Source organism: Blennius ocellaris, assembly GCF_963422515.1.
Source record: "Blennius ocellaris genome assembly, chromosome: 12".
NCBI classification, from domain to species: Eukaryota; Metazoa; Chordata; class Actinopteri; order Blenniiformes; family Blenniidae; genus Blennius; species Blennius ocellaris.
This window is the reverse complement of record NC_137661.1, coordinates 22073319-22088667: the sequence shown is the minus strand read 5'-3', so window position 1 is coordinate 22088667 and position 15349 is coordinate 22073319. Positions and strand designations below refer to the sequence as shown.

The following is a 15349-nucleotide window of genomic DNA, read 5'->3' as shown; positions in this document are numbered from 1 at the left end:
ACTGAAAGAGCCAAAGTACAGTAAAACAACTGACAGGCACTGATTTTCCTCAAAGAGCTATGTTCTTGTATGATGACAGAAGACTGAAAAAACTGTGTTTTAATATAGTGTCGTAGTAGACATGATAACATCTCTTTTAGCCTCACTGTCATGTCTGTGTGAAAAGCTGATCTTTTTCAAACTTATTTATTTATGAACATGGAAGCCATGTTCACAAATTCTCCACTAATAATTCATGTTTTGTGGCTGCTTCCATGTTTTTACTGAATAGCATTTATGCTGGTGTATCACTGCAGGAGTTCAACCTGTGATTTAAAAAAAAAAAAAAAAAAAACAGCCAATAGGTTCACAAATGTGGCCTGATGAGCGTCGTAAATGAAGTGAAATCCCCTCAAACCTGATCAATTGTTGCTCAGTGTCCATCTTCCTCATATTAAAAATTGGCTTTATCGCAGGTGATATGGTGGTCAGCATTCACACCTCACGGTGCGGAGACCCCAATTCAAAGTCTGGACCTGTCCATGTGGATTTTGTGGATTTTCTTTCTGTGTGAAAGGCAGAAATCCAGAATCAAACCTGGGATGCGTTTCACTGTGAGCGCAAACCACTTCACCACCCAAGCTCGAGTCTGACGTGGGCCACAATAAGAAATACCCATGGATAACTCTTATTTTTGTTGTTTGTTATCATCTCTGAGGTGCCCTTAGGCAGATGGTAATTGAACTGAAAATGCCAGCAAGTACAAGAAGTCACTGAAAAAGGCTGCTTGATGTTTTTATCTTCCCGTGCTCAGAAGTGGAGTGACTCTCAGGGCTTCGACGTGCAAGCTTGTTTTCAGGGTTTACTTTAATGGTGGAAGCCTTGGAAATGAGTGGCTTCATGTCACAGATGTGGGGGTGGAGGTCTGCGAGGTTGCGCGGCTCAGCCGAACGGAGAAATAAAGAGAGAGTACGTCAAGAGATGAATGTTACGTGAAAAGATAATATTCACAGCAACAAGACATAAAAGTAGCATTGAGAGGTTTTGTTTAAAGAATATGTGGAAAAAATGAGGTTGTATGAAAGATTTTCCGACTATAAGTCATCGTTTTTGCTTTTTCTGGTACATGCAAATGTTTCCAAGATACTCAGAGATAAGTTATTATACATGCACAGAGGTGATGTTGTAGGAACGGCTGACAGCCACGTTCAACGTTTTTCCACGGTTAGAAAACCTCCACAGTTAAATGCTAAGCGTGCCGGTGAGTGCTCGCGTCTATTGTGCGGCGGCACAATGCGTTTGCTGATTAATGGATCAAGCAAAAAGGGGTCAGCTGTCCTGGAGTGTTGTTTCTGAGCCACTGCTGCTGCTGCTGCTGCTGCTGCTGCTGCTGCTGCTGTTGTCTCAGTTATAATCAAAGGGCCCTCACGAGGACACTGATGATGTTACTGATGATTTGCAGTGTGTGATTAGTGGATGAGGCTCTGGACAGCATAGATGGAGACTTCGGGGCATTTTTAACAGCACAGTCGTTTCTGATGAGACAGGGAGTGTTGTTAAAGGTCTGTGAGTCTATTTTTGGTATAAAAGCATGACATCGACTCTGTGTTCCTTCAACTGTGAAGTCTGTTTTTTGTTTTGTTTTTTTGTTAATGAACACTGAGGTTCTGTGAAAGCTTCTTCCCTCTAACTCACCACTCCCTGACTCACAGTGGTCAATATTAACTCACGCGTTTTCTGTTTACTACAGATAATTCATTGCGGATTCTCCCCACGGACAGACGAGAGAGTCTCCTGCACAGGAGCTCCAAAACTAGCAATATAAAACCGCTCATGAGGGGGATATATATATAAATGCAATAACAAAATACCGGAAAGTAGTGTAATCTATTTTGGTTTATATGCAACTCTTGCATAATCTTCATAACAGTAAGAGGCTGCAAACCAACTCCTGCTAAGTGTCCCACAGGCTGGTCTTGCAGTTGACAGGACTGTAGTAAGGTCAGAGTCTTGTCCAGCATATCTATCTCCTGAGGTCAACCAGGCCAGGTGACTGACAGGGAGCAGCTAGACACACTGGACAGACGGACTGACAGCGAGCAGCAGTTGGAAACAAAAACACTCCAGGGTGTTATTTTGGGCGTATGATTCAGAGTCGTTGGGGGTCCGATTGGATTCCAGATGAAAGCTACCAGCACAGTGAGTTTTGGCACAGTTGTTGGCCTATTACTGACCTCACAGTATACACACACACACACACACACACACACACACACACACACACACACACACACACACACACACACACACACACACACACACACACACACACACACACACCTTTGCTCCAACGTTAACCCAAGTCTGACCCCGAAATATGCCTTCAACATGAATTTCCTTATCAGGATTTTCCAATGTGTTCACACAAAGACAACCAGCCTCCATAAGGCAAGTTTGTAAACAGATTTAAGTCCTCGCAACAGTAATAAATGCACAACCACAGAAACACACACAGACTTTGTATTAGCTTATCCAAGTTGTCACACTCCAGGCTGTGAGGGTTTTCATCATCACCGCTCCTGTGTGTGTGTGTGTGTGTGTGTATGTATGTGTGCGTGCGGGCGTGCATGTGTGTGTTGGAGGCACACGCATGGATGTACACTTAACGTCCCCTATGCATGACTGCAGGCACTGCAGGCTCAGTCTAATCTTTGTGATGCCCACTGGAGTGTGAAGCCGCTCTGTCCGAGAATGTGTTTCTGTTTGCCCATCTCTTTAAATCTCTCCCGCCTCGGGGCTCCGAGAAATAAGCGACTTCCCGAAGTCGCTGTAAATGCATAATTGGATTTTCATCAAGTTCCCTTCTCTTTATGTCATTTTGATGATCTGTCAATAGACTGAATCTTTGCAAATCTGACACATAAAAAAAAAAAAAAAAAATCTGTCTTGGTTTGAGTTAGGGTTTTTTTGTTTTTTTTGCCAACACACTTGTATAGCAATGAGCCATAGGCATCACGTTTTCATGGTTGTCCATATGGCTCATATTTATTCATGTAGAATTGTGTAATTCCACGGGGTTTTTTATTTGATTGCCAAGGACCCAGTGACCTCAATAATCTTTGTTTGTAATATAAACTATGCTGATTTCCACATTTCCACACCCACTATCACATACAAACTGATGCAAGACTCTTCAGAATGAAAAGTTTCTCAGGTGTTCCCTGGATTACAAAGTGTCTTTTTTTTTTTTCATTTTTAATGTGTAAATCTGAATTTGACAACATCAGACGAGGCAAAGCCTTCGAGGCACTACATGTGATCTTTTGTGCCACACAAGCATACACCGAGCTGCAAGCCTCTGGTTTGAATTAAGGATTTCCATTACACTCATTTGTTGATATGAACATGTCTGCCAGCTAGCTCTTCAAAGTGAGAGCGAGTACTTGTGTGTCACACTGACAAACGCAGCCCCTAAACAAGGTCCCAAACCTCAAGAACCACTGGTCTAAACAGCAAGGACACAGATCTGTATACGACATTGTGCCAACTCATCTCTCTAGATCTTTTGCTTCAAGACAGCTGTCAGAATTAAACGTAATCTCATCTATGGCAAATTTACTCCACAAATTTTCCTCCACAACTCCAAAGCAAGCCTTTCAATTATCACAATGTATGGTGCATAGCAACATTTGGGACGCAATTGAAGATGAGCTTCATTTCTGACATTTTACATTAAAGAAAAAAAAAAAATCAATGTGTGTACTGGTACAGAACTAACTCGGGATAACTGTCTCAAGAGAAGAACTGAATAAGTAATGATAACTTAACTAAGCATAACCTAATAGAAATTCAACCTGAGAGGAACACAAGTGCCTGAATCACATTTACTGGCAATCGTAGCAGTTGTTTAGATATCTCACACAAAAGCACAATGCCCTTAATAAAATACATGGCAGTTAATAAAGTCCTAACACCATTAAGTGGAAGCTGTGAACAAATGGGAACATTTTGAAATATGAATATCGCTAAAAATAATAATGAACCTAAATATGTTTTATTACTGTATCTATGGAGGATTCCTAATGGCCTCAAGTATTTTTGAACAAATGTCCATAGAGGTGGTCCGTAGGGACATCAAAACATCAAACCTCAGAGGAAACAAGTAAATGACCAGGTTTCAGTTTATTTGGAGTGTCTAAAGGTGGTGAAGCAGCTTGGCTGTTTAGTGAGTGACTCACTGAAACCCAAGTTGCTCTTAATGGTGTGTAATCATCTCATGTTGTTATCATTTATGTTTCAGCGGGTAAACGTGATTAAATATGGGATGTACATTGAGACTTCTGAATTTGTAGTAATGTCTCGTGTTGGTAATGTTCATTTAACACTTACCAATGTACTGGGATGTCTGCTTTGGCGTTATGTCTGTTTTCATTCTGTCCACAGGCCCTGAAACCATGCTGAAGCCACCTCTTAGTCTCTTCAGCCACCCCCAGCAACCTTTCCATCATATGGACTCCTTGCACCAGTTGGGACCTCCTCCAATGGCACCTACACAGCCTCTTGGCCCTCCACCCATTGCCCCCGCCCAGGCAATCGGACTGCCCACTATGGCACCTACCCAGAATCTAGGCCCTCCTCCTCCTCTAACTGTTACTCACACCTTAAGGCCTCCCCCAATCACTCCACCACATGCTCTAGGCCCCCCTCCAATGCCCCCAGCTCAGCCACTGGGACCTCCACCAATGGCACACACCTTGGGGCCCCCACCTGTAGATCGCACACAAGCAATAGTGCCTCCAACCATGGACCTCACACAACCACTGGGGCCTCCACATCTGAACCCTGCTCACGCACTGGTTCCACCTCCCCTGGTGGCGCCTGGAGCGGGAAGGTTTCCCCTCCCGCCCAGCCCCCTGTCCTTACCCCCTGCTCCAGGCCCTGACCCGTCGCAGCTGCATCCAAGGCCCCCAGGACCGCCTCTTATGCCAGCCCCGGTGTCCAGCCTCATTTGTGGGCCTCTCCCAGGCCAAGCCGCCCCAGCCAGCGAGCAGCCCCAGGACGAAGGCTCTTCGCTGGGGGTGGAGGAGCAGGAGGACCCTCTGGGGCTGGAGGAACTATGTAAACCACTGTACTGTAAACTCTGCAATGTTACCCTCAACTCTGCCCAGCAGGCACAAGCTCACTACCAGGTCAGTGGTAATTCACTTGCACACATACTATACATAATACAAACTGAATAAATAATTCTGCCTTATAATTAAAAAGAAATCTATATTTGTATTTATTAATTTGTTAACTTTTTACATCATTTTTAGTCTTGGTCTGTCCAAGTATTGTTTGTAAATTTAATTTTGCATACAAATTTACCAATTTTTAAATATCTTAACTTCAGACCTGCATGAAATGTATTGGTGGACTGACTGTCTGATTTATTCGTTTTCTTCAAGGGGAAGAACCACAGTAAAAAGCTGAGAAACTTCTATGCTGGCAGTCAGCAGCCTCCAGCCATCAGGATCCCAGAAGCCCTCGAGACGGCCGGCCAGACATCTCTCAGCTCAGGATCCAGCGACGGTGACGCAAGCAGGCAGGTAAAGTACCAGAGCTGGCAGCTCAGCTCCAACCCGCCTCGGCGTTACAGTTTCAGTGGAGGAGGTGGGTGTACCGCTGCTGCTGGTAAAGTGGCCACTCTGCTGATAGAGGTCCTCTGAGGAGGTGGTGGAAAACTGCAGAGTCACTGTGTTTCATTTGAACGCCGGCATCATTCTGTCGTCTATGAGCAATTTAAATCTGTATTTTTTTTTTTTGTACCTCTTTTCTGTTTGCAATTGCAACACATTTAACACAGGCACATGTGAAAATGGTGCAATGTTGATTGTTTTCTTGAATAAAACCATCAAATTGAAATTCTAAACAAATGAATGAATTTGAGAAAAAAAAAATATGTGCGATTATGGCGTTTCTCATAAGTAAAGTAACCCCAAAGATAATTTTCATGAAAAACAAAAGACAACATGGTGTCACTCACTGGATTATGTCATTTGCTTTGTGATTTAACGCAGTTCCTCATAAGTGACGCATGTTTGCCATACTGTAGATATAAAGGTTATTTACACATCATGACATTATGAATCAGATCTGAGCTTCAGGCCACATGTGGCTCTCACCAGCTTGTGAGAGCTCGTTTAAAAACTGTGCATAAAACTACAATTATTGTACACGGTGCATGCAATAGAGTTGTTGGTTTCTTAAGGATGTCTGTGTGTCTATAGTTTGCGCATTTGTACTTTTACCCTCCTTCGCTGTGTTGATCATACAAGTCAAAACACAAAAATGTGATACAAAAATCTGATTTGATGTAGAGTGGAAACTAGCTATTTACATTTTGAGGAAGTATGTTTTCATTTGCAGTTGGTTGATTGGAGAGCTCAGAAACATGGATTTTTATTTAAAAAAAAGAAAAGAAAATGAAAGGCTAGTTAATGGAACAAGGGAGAAATAATAAATTTTTTCTGAAATCCAGATAATATTCTCACAATGCAGGTGCACTCCCTGAGTGCTTTTAAAAGAAATCAAGCCCTATATAATGTACTACTTGTTCATATATAAGATTTGAGATTTTAACTTGCGAATTTGTGAAATAGCCTTCTTGGGACAAATAATTGGTTAACAAAAAAAGTCACCTAAACATCATACATGAATGGGGTTATAACTTTATATCAAATTTTTAAATATAGTTGGAAAGCATCATTATGTATTGAAGTTGTTCCTCCATGGAGAATTATTATATGTAACACAACAGTCACATAAACAAGACACAGAAGTATAAACATTTTAGTGTAAACATAAAGACACAATTTTAGTTTGTGGACATGAATGTCCGTGTATTACAGAAATACAATGAATATGGGCAGTGTGGAATATAGATTTGATAAATTGTTTCAAAACTTTGAAAAATGTACATTTCAATACAATTCAGTTGTTCTAATAATATTCAGTTATGTATGAAAAGCAAAGAAAAAAAAGACTGGGGGACAAAAAAAAGTACCTTTCTATAGAATAAATCATTACAGCTTTTTGTGAGCTTTTTTTTCTCCTTTGCCTCCCTCCCACTAGAATACCTAAATGTTCATTTCTTCTATGCCTCAGTGTTTACTTCCTGACCCCTCTCACCACAAACACTGTGTTGCTTTGTCTGATTTGTGCAGGCGTTGTATAAGGGAGCGCCGCGGGTCATCCTGGCCACAGAGAACGACTATTGTAAACTGTGTGACGCCTCCTTCAGCTCACCAGCAGTCGCGCAGGCCCACTACCAGGGCAAGAACCATGCCAAGAAACTACGGCTGGCTGAGGCCCAACAGAACGCCACTCACATGTAGGTTTGGATGCTGTTTGCCGCAGACTTCAGTCTGCGCTACGTTTGGTTTACAAACACATTGGAAGTCGAATATGTTGTTTTACTCTGACTAACAACACTACAGAAACTAGAAAATCAAAGGTTTTTAGTCTAGAGGACTAAAGAATCAGAGAAATAATTGTTTTTGTGTCAGTGAACTGAAGGATTCATTGACCGAGCAACCCATCAAGTACAAAACAGGCAGACATTTTAATTTGATTGCTTACAAACTAATCAATTCTTTAAATAGTCGCCACTAAAGTGCGCTATATAAGTAAATACAGTTTGTTTATACTTATTTCCATACTGTGGTAACTGTGTCTCTGGCTCTTACAGAGAAGGCAGCAATGATGCAGCCCCAAGAAGAAACAGAAAGGATGGCAGTGAGTACCGACTGGTGAAAAACCGCCGCAGCCCACAGATACCTGCCTCAATGCCTGGTAAAATATTAAAAATAAATTACATTTAGTAGAGGACACCAGTGTAACTGATGGTTATGAAAAGTGAGGGTATGTTACATTATGTCACCAAACGAGGCAGAGCAGTGCAGTGACTCTGGGCTTTGAGCCTTTTTTGTGTGCGTGTGAAGCTTGCATGTTCTCCCTTTGTGTGCATGGGTTTTCTCCTGGTTTCATAGCTTTTTCCAACAATCAAATTACATTATCCATTTATTAAGCAAGTGAGCATATCTGATAACTTCCTGTCTAATGCAGGTGGGAGTTTCATGTTCAAACATATGGCTAATTTACCTCGTAAGTTATGTTCAGGGTTTTGTGTTGTAAATTACACATTGTATTGTTGGGTACTCGAAATCCAGTAAGAAATAGTACCATTTTTACCTAAATATAGCCAAATGTGTGAAATATTTAGATTTTGTTTACATATTTTAACATATTTTATTGTATCTAGTTAGCATTAGAAGTAGTCTTGAAATGTGCTTGAATATCAAATTTTTGAATTTCTCAGATAAAGGGTTAATTTGTGACACAAAAATTTCCCACGGTGTGATGGCGTGTGTGTGTTTGTGAGACTATTTGTCTCTTGATGTCGACCTTGTGAGGGGCTGAACTGTCTTTCATCTACAGTCAGCTGGTTGAACTCTTGATCCCTGCGATCTGAACCTGGATAAAGTGGGTTTAGGAGACAGATGGACAAATGTCAGTGATTGTTTCTACTTAATTCACTGGCCTTTGCATTTGACCTTCAGTAAACTGGTTTACCAACCACAAAATGCAATGTATCTGCAATCCTTTGGTTTTCTCCGTATATATAAAGGCACTATGCAGTCCAGAGTCATGATTCCTCGGGGAGGAACAGTGACAGTGAGATGATTTGATGAAAAGCCAATCTTTGATTGGTTGATGTTAGAAAAAAAATTAATTGTAAACCACTTTCCAAAAACATAGGTAAGATGGCAAGCACCAAAAATGGTAGTTGGTAGTTGATGGTAGTTATTTCCAATACATTTTGAATCCAGCTTGTATTCGCAGATTTTCTCTTTGAAAAAGGCCACATTTCTCGTTTTCTAGTGATTTTATTTTCTGACGCGCTTGTCCTGAATTATTCCTGAAAAAAGGGATGAAATAATCACATACGATGCGGGACGGTGATGTGGATGGGGATGATGAATTGGGAGAGCAAGAGGTTGAATAATTCCGTCAACACCAGTGCTCGCTGGTTGTCAGAGGTTTTTCAGGACACTGCCTGTTATACCGTCAGGTCCTGCAGCTCCCCTGGTGTTCACTCATTGAAGCGTCAGCCTCACTTCATGCTCCGTCACGGTGCACGTCTCAGCTGAGAGCCTCAAAGCGACATAAATGTTAAGTTCGTTGGCTGGAGCGATGTCATCACTCATGTCCACTGACGGTGGCGAGTCCTGTGTTGTTGGCGGTGGTGCGGATGTCTTTGTTCAGCCATGTCTTCTGGTTGGGGAAACTCTGATACTTTATTTGGGGGATAGATTTGCTGCACAAAAAGTTTTTACAGTGTGTAATATTCAACTACGAGCAACTGATGAGCACATTAAGATTTTTATCTCAAGAATTCAGATTTTATTTCTTAGCTTTAGTTCTACTATGATGAAACAAAACTGGATCAAATTAAGCATCACAACATCTCTGATGTTTGTGACGCTTCATCTCAATGCGAGTGAGAGAAACTTTAATCGTTTTTTTTAATCTAAGCTAAAGGTTAGTGGATTCATTATTATTTGCAAATGTAGTTTTTTGATGAACTAAACCTTGTTTTCAGTGTGCCTCTGTGAGTGTCTGCTTTCGGTTTTATGTGTGCGTGTGAAAACAGATCCAGAGAAGGTAACATCACACTTTCTGCTGACGTCAAACAACCATCGCTTTCTCGCTGCGTCGGGCTCCTTTTGTTTGTCCAAAGGCAAAAATCGTACAGTAAAAAGCAAAAATGATTCCCTCTCTCTCTCTCTCTCTCTCTCTCTCTCTCTCTCTCTCTCTCTTACACACACACACACCATGTTCTGCTGATTTAATCAGTTTGCTTGATGGACAAACCCCAAAATAGCTGCGCTATCTCCCATGCGGTGGCGTTCTCGCTGTCTCTTTCTTTATCTCGCTCAGTCTTTCCTTCTCCTTCTTTCTGTTAACTCACACATACACAAATATGTAATGGTTAATCTAGATGACTTTTGTTTCGGTTTCAGTTCTTTAGCCAGTGATTTTTTTTAACTCTTTAATCCTCACCTCTTTGGCATGAGTGATTTATCAAACACAGAGACACAGAGAACCATACACACAGACACACACACACAGACAACCACATTCACTAATTGACATTGAGTATTTGCAAATTGTTCCCTTTCCACCCCTGCACGTTCTACTTCACTGAATAATTTAACTGGAAAAAAGGTTACGTTTGGAATAATGCCTATAGGCATTGTTCTCATATCTTCGCCTACCTCGGGTCCTATGTGAGAGTTTCTTGGCCGCTGTCTCGGTAGATTAATCTCGAGTGAATTAGCCTCTTAATGCTTAATGTATAGCCAATGCTAACTCCCCCCCCGTGCTCTTTCTCTTCTTTCTGCCCCTCAGGGCCTTACTACAACCCCAGACCGAGGCAGCGCATCCCCAGGGACTTGGCTATGTGTGTGACTCCCAGCGGACAGTTCTACTGCTCCATGTGCAACTGTGGAGCCGAGCAGGAGACGGACTTCAGGCAACATCTGGAGAGCAAGCAGCACAAAGCCAAAGTGTCAGAGCTGAGATACCGCCATGAGATGGAGAACCTGGGCTACAGCTAAGATACACAAGAGGGGATTGGGGGCAGGAAGTCAAAGACGGGGCAGTATGAGGCTGCTGCAGGTCAGGAGAACAAGTGTATTCAGTTGATTGAGAGGCATATTTACAAAAATGATTATCCCATAAGGCCTCAAGATCCTGTTGCAATTTATTTACTATTTAAATCAACCATTTAGGTTTGTATGTTTTTCAGTCACTGGGCTACTCCCCATTTTATTAGACCAGGTTTGTGTCCTTATGCCTCCTTTCTGCATATTCAAGTGCTTTCGAGGCATGCCACTTAATGGGTGGACCACCTCTGCCAAAAGGAGTTAAATCACTATAGAAAAATCTTCCTCAGAGAATATAGGATTTTACTATTTTGGTGGAATTTGTAATCTTTTCTTATGCTCTTTCTGGTCAGTTTTCCTCTAAAGCAGTGGTTCCCAACCTGTAGTCCAGGACCCCCTTCAGGATGTGCGAGAAATCACAGGAAGGTCTGAGGCTGTTGTCTGCTCTGACGTCGCATTAACTCAATTTGCAAGTATAAAAAAAATAATATATACATATATTAAGAAGCTTTTGGAAATCTAGAAAGCCTTCCTGCCTTTTATTTGAAGGCTTTTGGTTTGTTTGTTTGTTGGTGAGATTATGTGTGTGTCCGTTCATGATTTGGCTTCACTGGGATCTCAAAGTAATTGAATCAGGTCAACTGGTCATATGGAAGATATTTTGCCCCTAATCCAAGTGGCTTCATCCATTCCAGTGGACTTGGCGAGGCTGGCTGGTCAATCACACTGAGACGCATCGTGCCTGAACAAATGGGAATATGCACGGACGGGCTTCATTGTGATTTTTCTGGCAAATCAGAGGTCAGATAGGAAGTCTGCAGCCTTTCTTACAAGCAATCTGGGAAGGGGACAGAAAGGATTGGGAACCACTGCACTACATATACTGTGGGTGCAGATTGAATTCTGACTCAGGGGGCCTTCCAGTGACTGTGGTCGAGTAAATTTGATATCTTTAAACCCTGAGAGTGACGTTAAAATCTAACCTCTACTTGCTTATTAGGAAAACACAAAGCACAATGAACATTATCTGGTAGAAACGGCATTATAGGAACCTGTGAGCCTTAGCTGACCTCCTACCGGTCCTTTGGTGTGTATCAGGCTAAAGGATAAGCCCTCGCTTGCCTTGTCCGTGCCTTTGAATGGAATTAGGCTAAAGACTAAGCTTTGGCGAGCCATTTTGGCAATAGTGGAAACCAATCTGTAGTGTCGATTGGGGTTTTTTTTTCTAAAAATATATATTCTGTGTCATCTTTCTTGTCGTATTAAACCCACACAAATGGTATGAAAATATTCTTGAATAACATAGTTGTAAAAAGGATATAATATACTTGAATCCTGTTGGTTCTTTGGTTAATGTTAGCCTAGTGTTTATTGTAAATGATCATAATCTATTTAATAATTATCAGGAATCTTGTACAAAGCGTGCACTGACTTGAATGTCTACTTATCAGCACTGTATGTTTGTGCGTGGATTTCACTGTTAGACCCTCCAGGCCACTTTGGGTGGTGCCTTTGTTGATCCGTAGGGTAACTCTGGTACCATCAGTGTGTCGTTAGAAGCTGCTAGTGCTCATCGTTTTTGACCGTGCTGTGGAAGAACACATGCCAGGAGAGGCTGCCTTTGGAGGTGAAGCGACTTCTGGTAGCGGAAATCTCCATCTTGGAAAATAACCACGCTTGGCTTTGCGAGGGAGAAACACGGAACATGACGCAAGCAGCTGAAAGCATTTCACTCCGAGCTTCAAATTAGGTGGCAAATTGCAGAGCTCCTTGAATGTTTCTGGTTGTAAGACATACGATTTAATTTTCCAATGGGGCTTGGTCTTTATGCCATTTCCCTCATATGACCCGGGTCCTGCTGTTTTCTTTTATTTGTTTATTTTTTTGTCTTCAGCTCATCCAGAAAGGATCGCTTATATAACTCCAAATCAAATTGGTTATTCTATTTCTGTTTATTTGTCTTTCTGTGCGAGTTTAGAAGTGCTGAGATAAACATAGTGCAGTCATGAGGCATCTGGAGTTTACAGTCATGTTTTGGGGGAGATAAAAAAAAATGTGCACTGTGCCTTTAATGTTGGCAACGATCTCCTCTGCACTTGAAGATAACAATGACGAGGTAAAAAATTAAATGTATTTATGGTATCGATCATAAAACGCTTGTCTTTAAAATTGTTATTCTCATGATTTTTAATCCTTTAAATAGGGGGAAAAAAATATTTTTATTCTTCAAAAGTCACTTTAGGCCATGGTGAAAATGATTTCCAGTGTGTCTGAACTATACAACATCAAAATAAAGTGTATTTATTGTTTTAAAAATAAGAGAAACACCTCCACCTTTAATTTTACAAGTTCTGCACACACACACGCACACGCACACGCACACACACACACACACACACACACACACGCAATTAAATAAGTCAAGGGCCTGTTCAGTCCACACAATTAGACGTGCTGGAAAGTGAAATGGACGTCGTCATCCTGGCGTTTTCTCTGCGGTTGCTTCAGCATGCTGCGGACTGAGGCAGCTGTTCACGTCTTGTGTTTGTCTCTGGAGCACAAATGCACACATCTGACCAAACACACGAGGACACTCAGGGGAACAGCACTGCGAGGACAGACCACTGTGCTGGTGCGGGAATTCAAAAGCCAGAGGGAGAGACAAACGGTTGATGAAAAATCAAATGGCAGGCTGTTTATTAGCCCACTGTGCTGCACAGTTTAATCAAAAAGGGACAAAAGGGAGTTATAACCAAAGCTGTGTGGAGAGAGGCACGGCTCGTCGAGGAGCTTTTCTTTTCCTGTTCGACAGAGTTGCGGTCTGTTAATAGCACTTCTCCTTCTCCCAGAAATAATACGCTTTGTCTTACTTGAAAGCACTGGTAGTATAACCTTTTATTATGTTGACAGGCTCCTGGATTCAAAATGAGAGCCACACTTCAGTGCAGCTACAATGAACACTGTCAGCAAAGGCAGGAAATGCAGTGAAGGAAATGAGGAGATGGTACGAAGCTAAAAAGAAATCCAATTACAACATTAGACTGGAAACCTATTGGCACTGTTCATTGTAATATCTGGTTATTTTGCAGAAGCAGATCCCAACTTCTTTGTACAAGAAATGATCAACTCATCACAAAAGGCTTGATATTTTGTGAACACACTGACTTAGAATATGTCTAGCTGCCGCTACATAAATACAGTCCATTCGCCGTAACGTGGACCTTGATGGTATGGATATTACAGGGCTTGAGGAGCAAATATAAATTGAAATGTAATGTGACTGTATGCAACAAAGTGATAAAACCTCAAATCCATAAGTGAATAGATCACCAAACACTTCCGTATCCTCTGGCCTGTTCAAGCCTCATGGAAAGTGCCGAGCTTGTCGATGCCAGGAGACGTTTGGGTTTGTTCAGACACCAGCATTGTGCAAGTCACTAGAAGGTAGCAACTGACGGCAATTACAAGCTACTCCGTTACCAATTAATAAAGTGACATGACTGGTTACTGCAAGTTAAAAATAATTTACGAGGGAACGTAACTGCTGCTTTACAGTTAAGTTTATTTGTGTTTTTTGTATATTTCTGTTGCAGAAAAGTATGAAACATACATACATACATACATACATACATACATACATACATACATACACACAACATTTAACCTCAGTAGCAGTGACTCAATTGAATAGTAAAATAAACTAAAATAGGTTCGCTCCAACAGCCTATCAATATTAAAATCAAGATTTTCAAAGTGCTATCAGTGCATTTTATACGATCCTGCCGACTTGTAAGAAGCCACATAATCAAATTAGCTGAGACTCCTCCTACCCTGGCCTGAATTCAGAAGGGAAATGGCTTTAGGGAGCAACCGGCGCATGCACCAGTTGATCTTCATACGAGGAAGTCTGAACTAAAAGCCAGAAGGAAGAAACTGGAACGCAATTTGTAAGGGAGACAAGCTGTCAGGAAGGATGGCATTAGCCTTCCTCATTATTTGCAGTTCTACAACTGACAAATAGTAATAGCCTTGTGAAACTGTCGGAACGGTACTGTATTTTCCAGACTAGATAATCACAATATATTAAAACACTGTATACCAGTACTTATAATCTGGCACCACATGGTGTCAGTGTGACAACAACAATTTATACACCAGTGCAAATTAAAGATGTTTTTGTCTTTTCACCTGAATGCTGTTTATAGTTCAGAACATACTGTACAATTTTCAGACGCGTAGTACTTTATTAATTTGTTACTGCCATAAGTACAGATATTAGAGTAGTGCATTACTTTTAAAGGACTGATTTACAACTTTGGTGTACATGTTTCCCCAAGACAATTGCAAAGTCAGTTAAAGCTATGGATTGGCCCTTTCTTTTACCTTGGAAAAAATTTAAAAAATGTTTTAGGATTAACATAATGACTTTGCCATTTTGGTCAGTTTTTATTTTTATTTTATTTATTTATTTATTTACCCCCCCCCCCCCAAAAAAATTTTTGCAACTGGTTTCTGTTAAGATGTATAATAGCTTTGGACTCAGGCCCCAAGAAGATTTATACCAAACTAAATCCATGTTATTGTGATAAACAACACTCGACACAAAGTCTCCATATTCATTCACAAGTAAACGAATGCACCAAAAGCAACTTTGAAGGCCT

At 41.2% G+C, this 15349-nt stretch overlaps 1 protein-coding gene across 2 annotated transcripts; it reads left to right on the top strand.

The window, feature by feature from the left end:
• The first annotated feature begins 4431 nt into the window (after positions 1-4431).
• Positions 4432-15020, top strand: zmat3 (zinc finger, matrin-type 3). Of its 2 annotated transcripts, none has more exons than XM_080505813.1 (5): positions 4432-5168; positions 5427-5567; positions 7185-7351; positions 7709-7755; positions 10432-15020. In XM_080505813.1, the coding sequence occupies exons 1-5, from the start codon at positions 4434-4436 to the stop codon at positions 10638-10640; spliced, it is 1299 nt and encodes a 432-aa protein (XP_080361939.1). In that variant the 5' UTR covers positions 4432-4433; the 3' UTR covers positions 10641-15020. The 2 variants fall into 2 exon arrangements, with proteins under 2 accessions (XP_080361939.1, XP_080361938.1); XM_080505812.1 differs by having other exon boundaries at positions 7709-7812.
• The last annotated feature ends 329 nt before the right edge of the window (positions 15021-15349 follow it).

Bases quoted from the DNA above. Each gene is read 5' to 3' on its own strand.
- zmat3 (XM_080505812.1), top strand. From the start codon at position 4,434: ATGCTGAAGCCACCTCTTAGTCTCTTCAGCCACCCCCAGCAACCTTTC. The intron at 5,568-7,184 runs GTAAAGTACCAG...TGATTTGTGCAG, and splicing joins ACGGTGACGCAAGCAGGCAG to GCGTTGTATAAGGGAGCGCC. The intron at 7,813-10,431 runs GTAAAATATTAA...TCTGCCCCTCAG, and splicing joins GATACCTGCCTCAATGCCTG to GGCCTTACTACAACCCCAGA.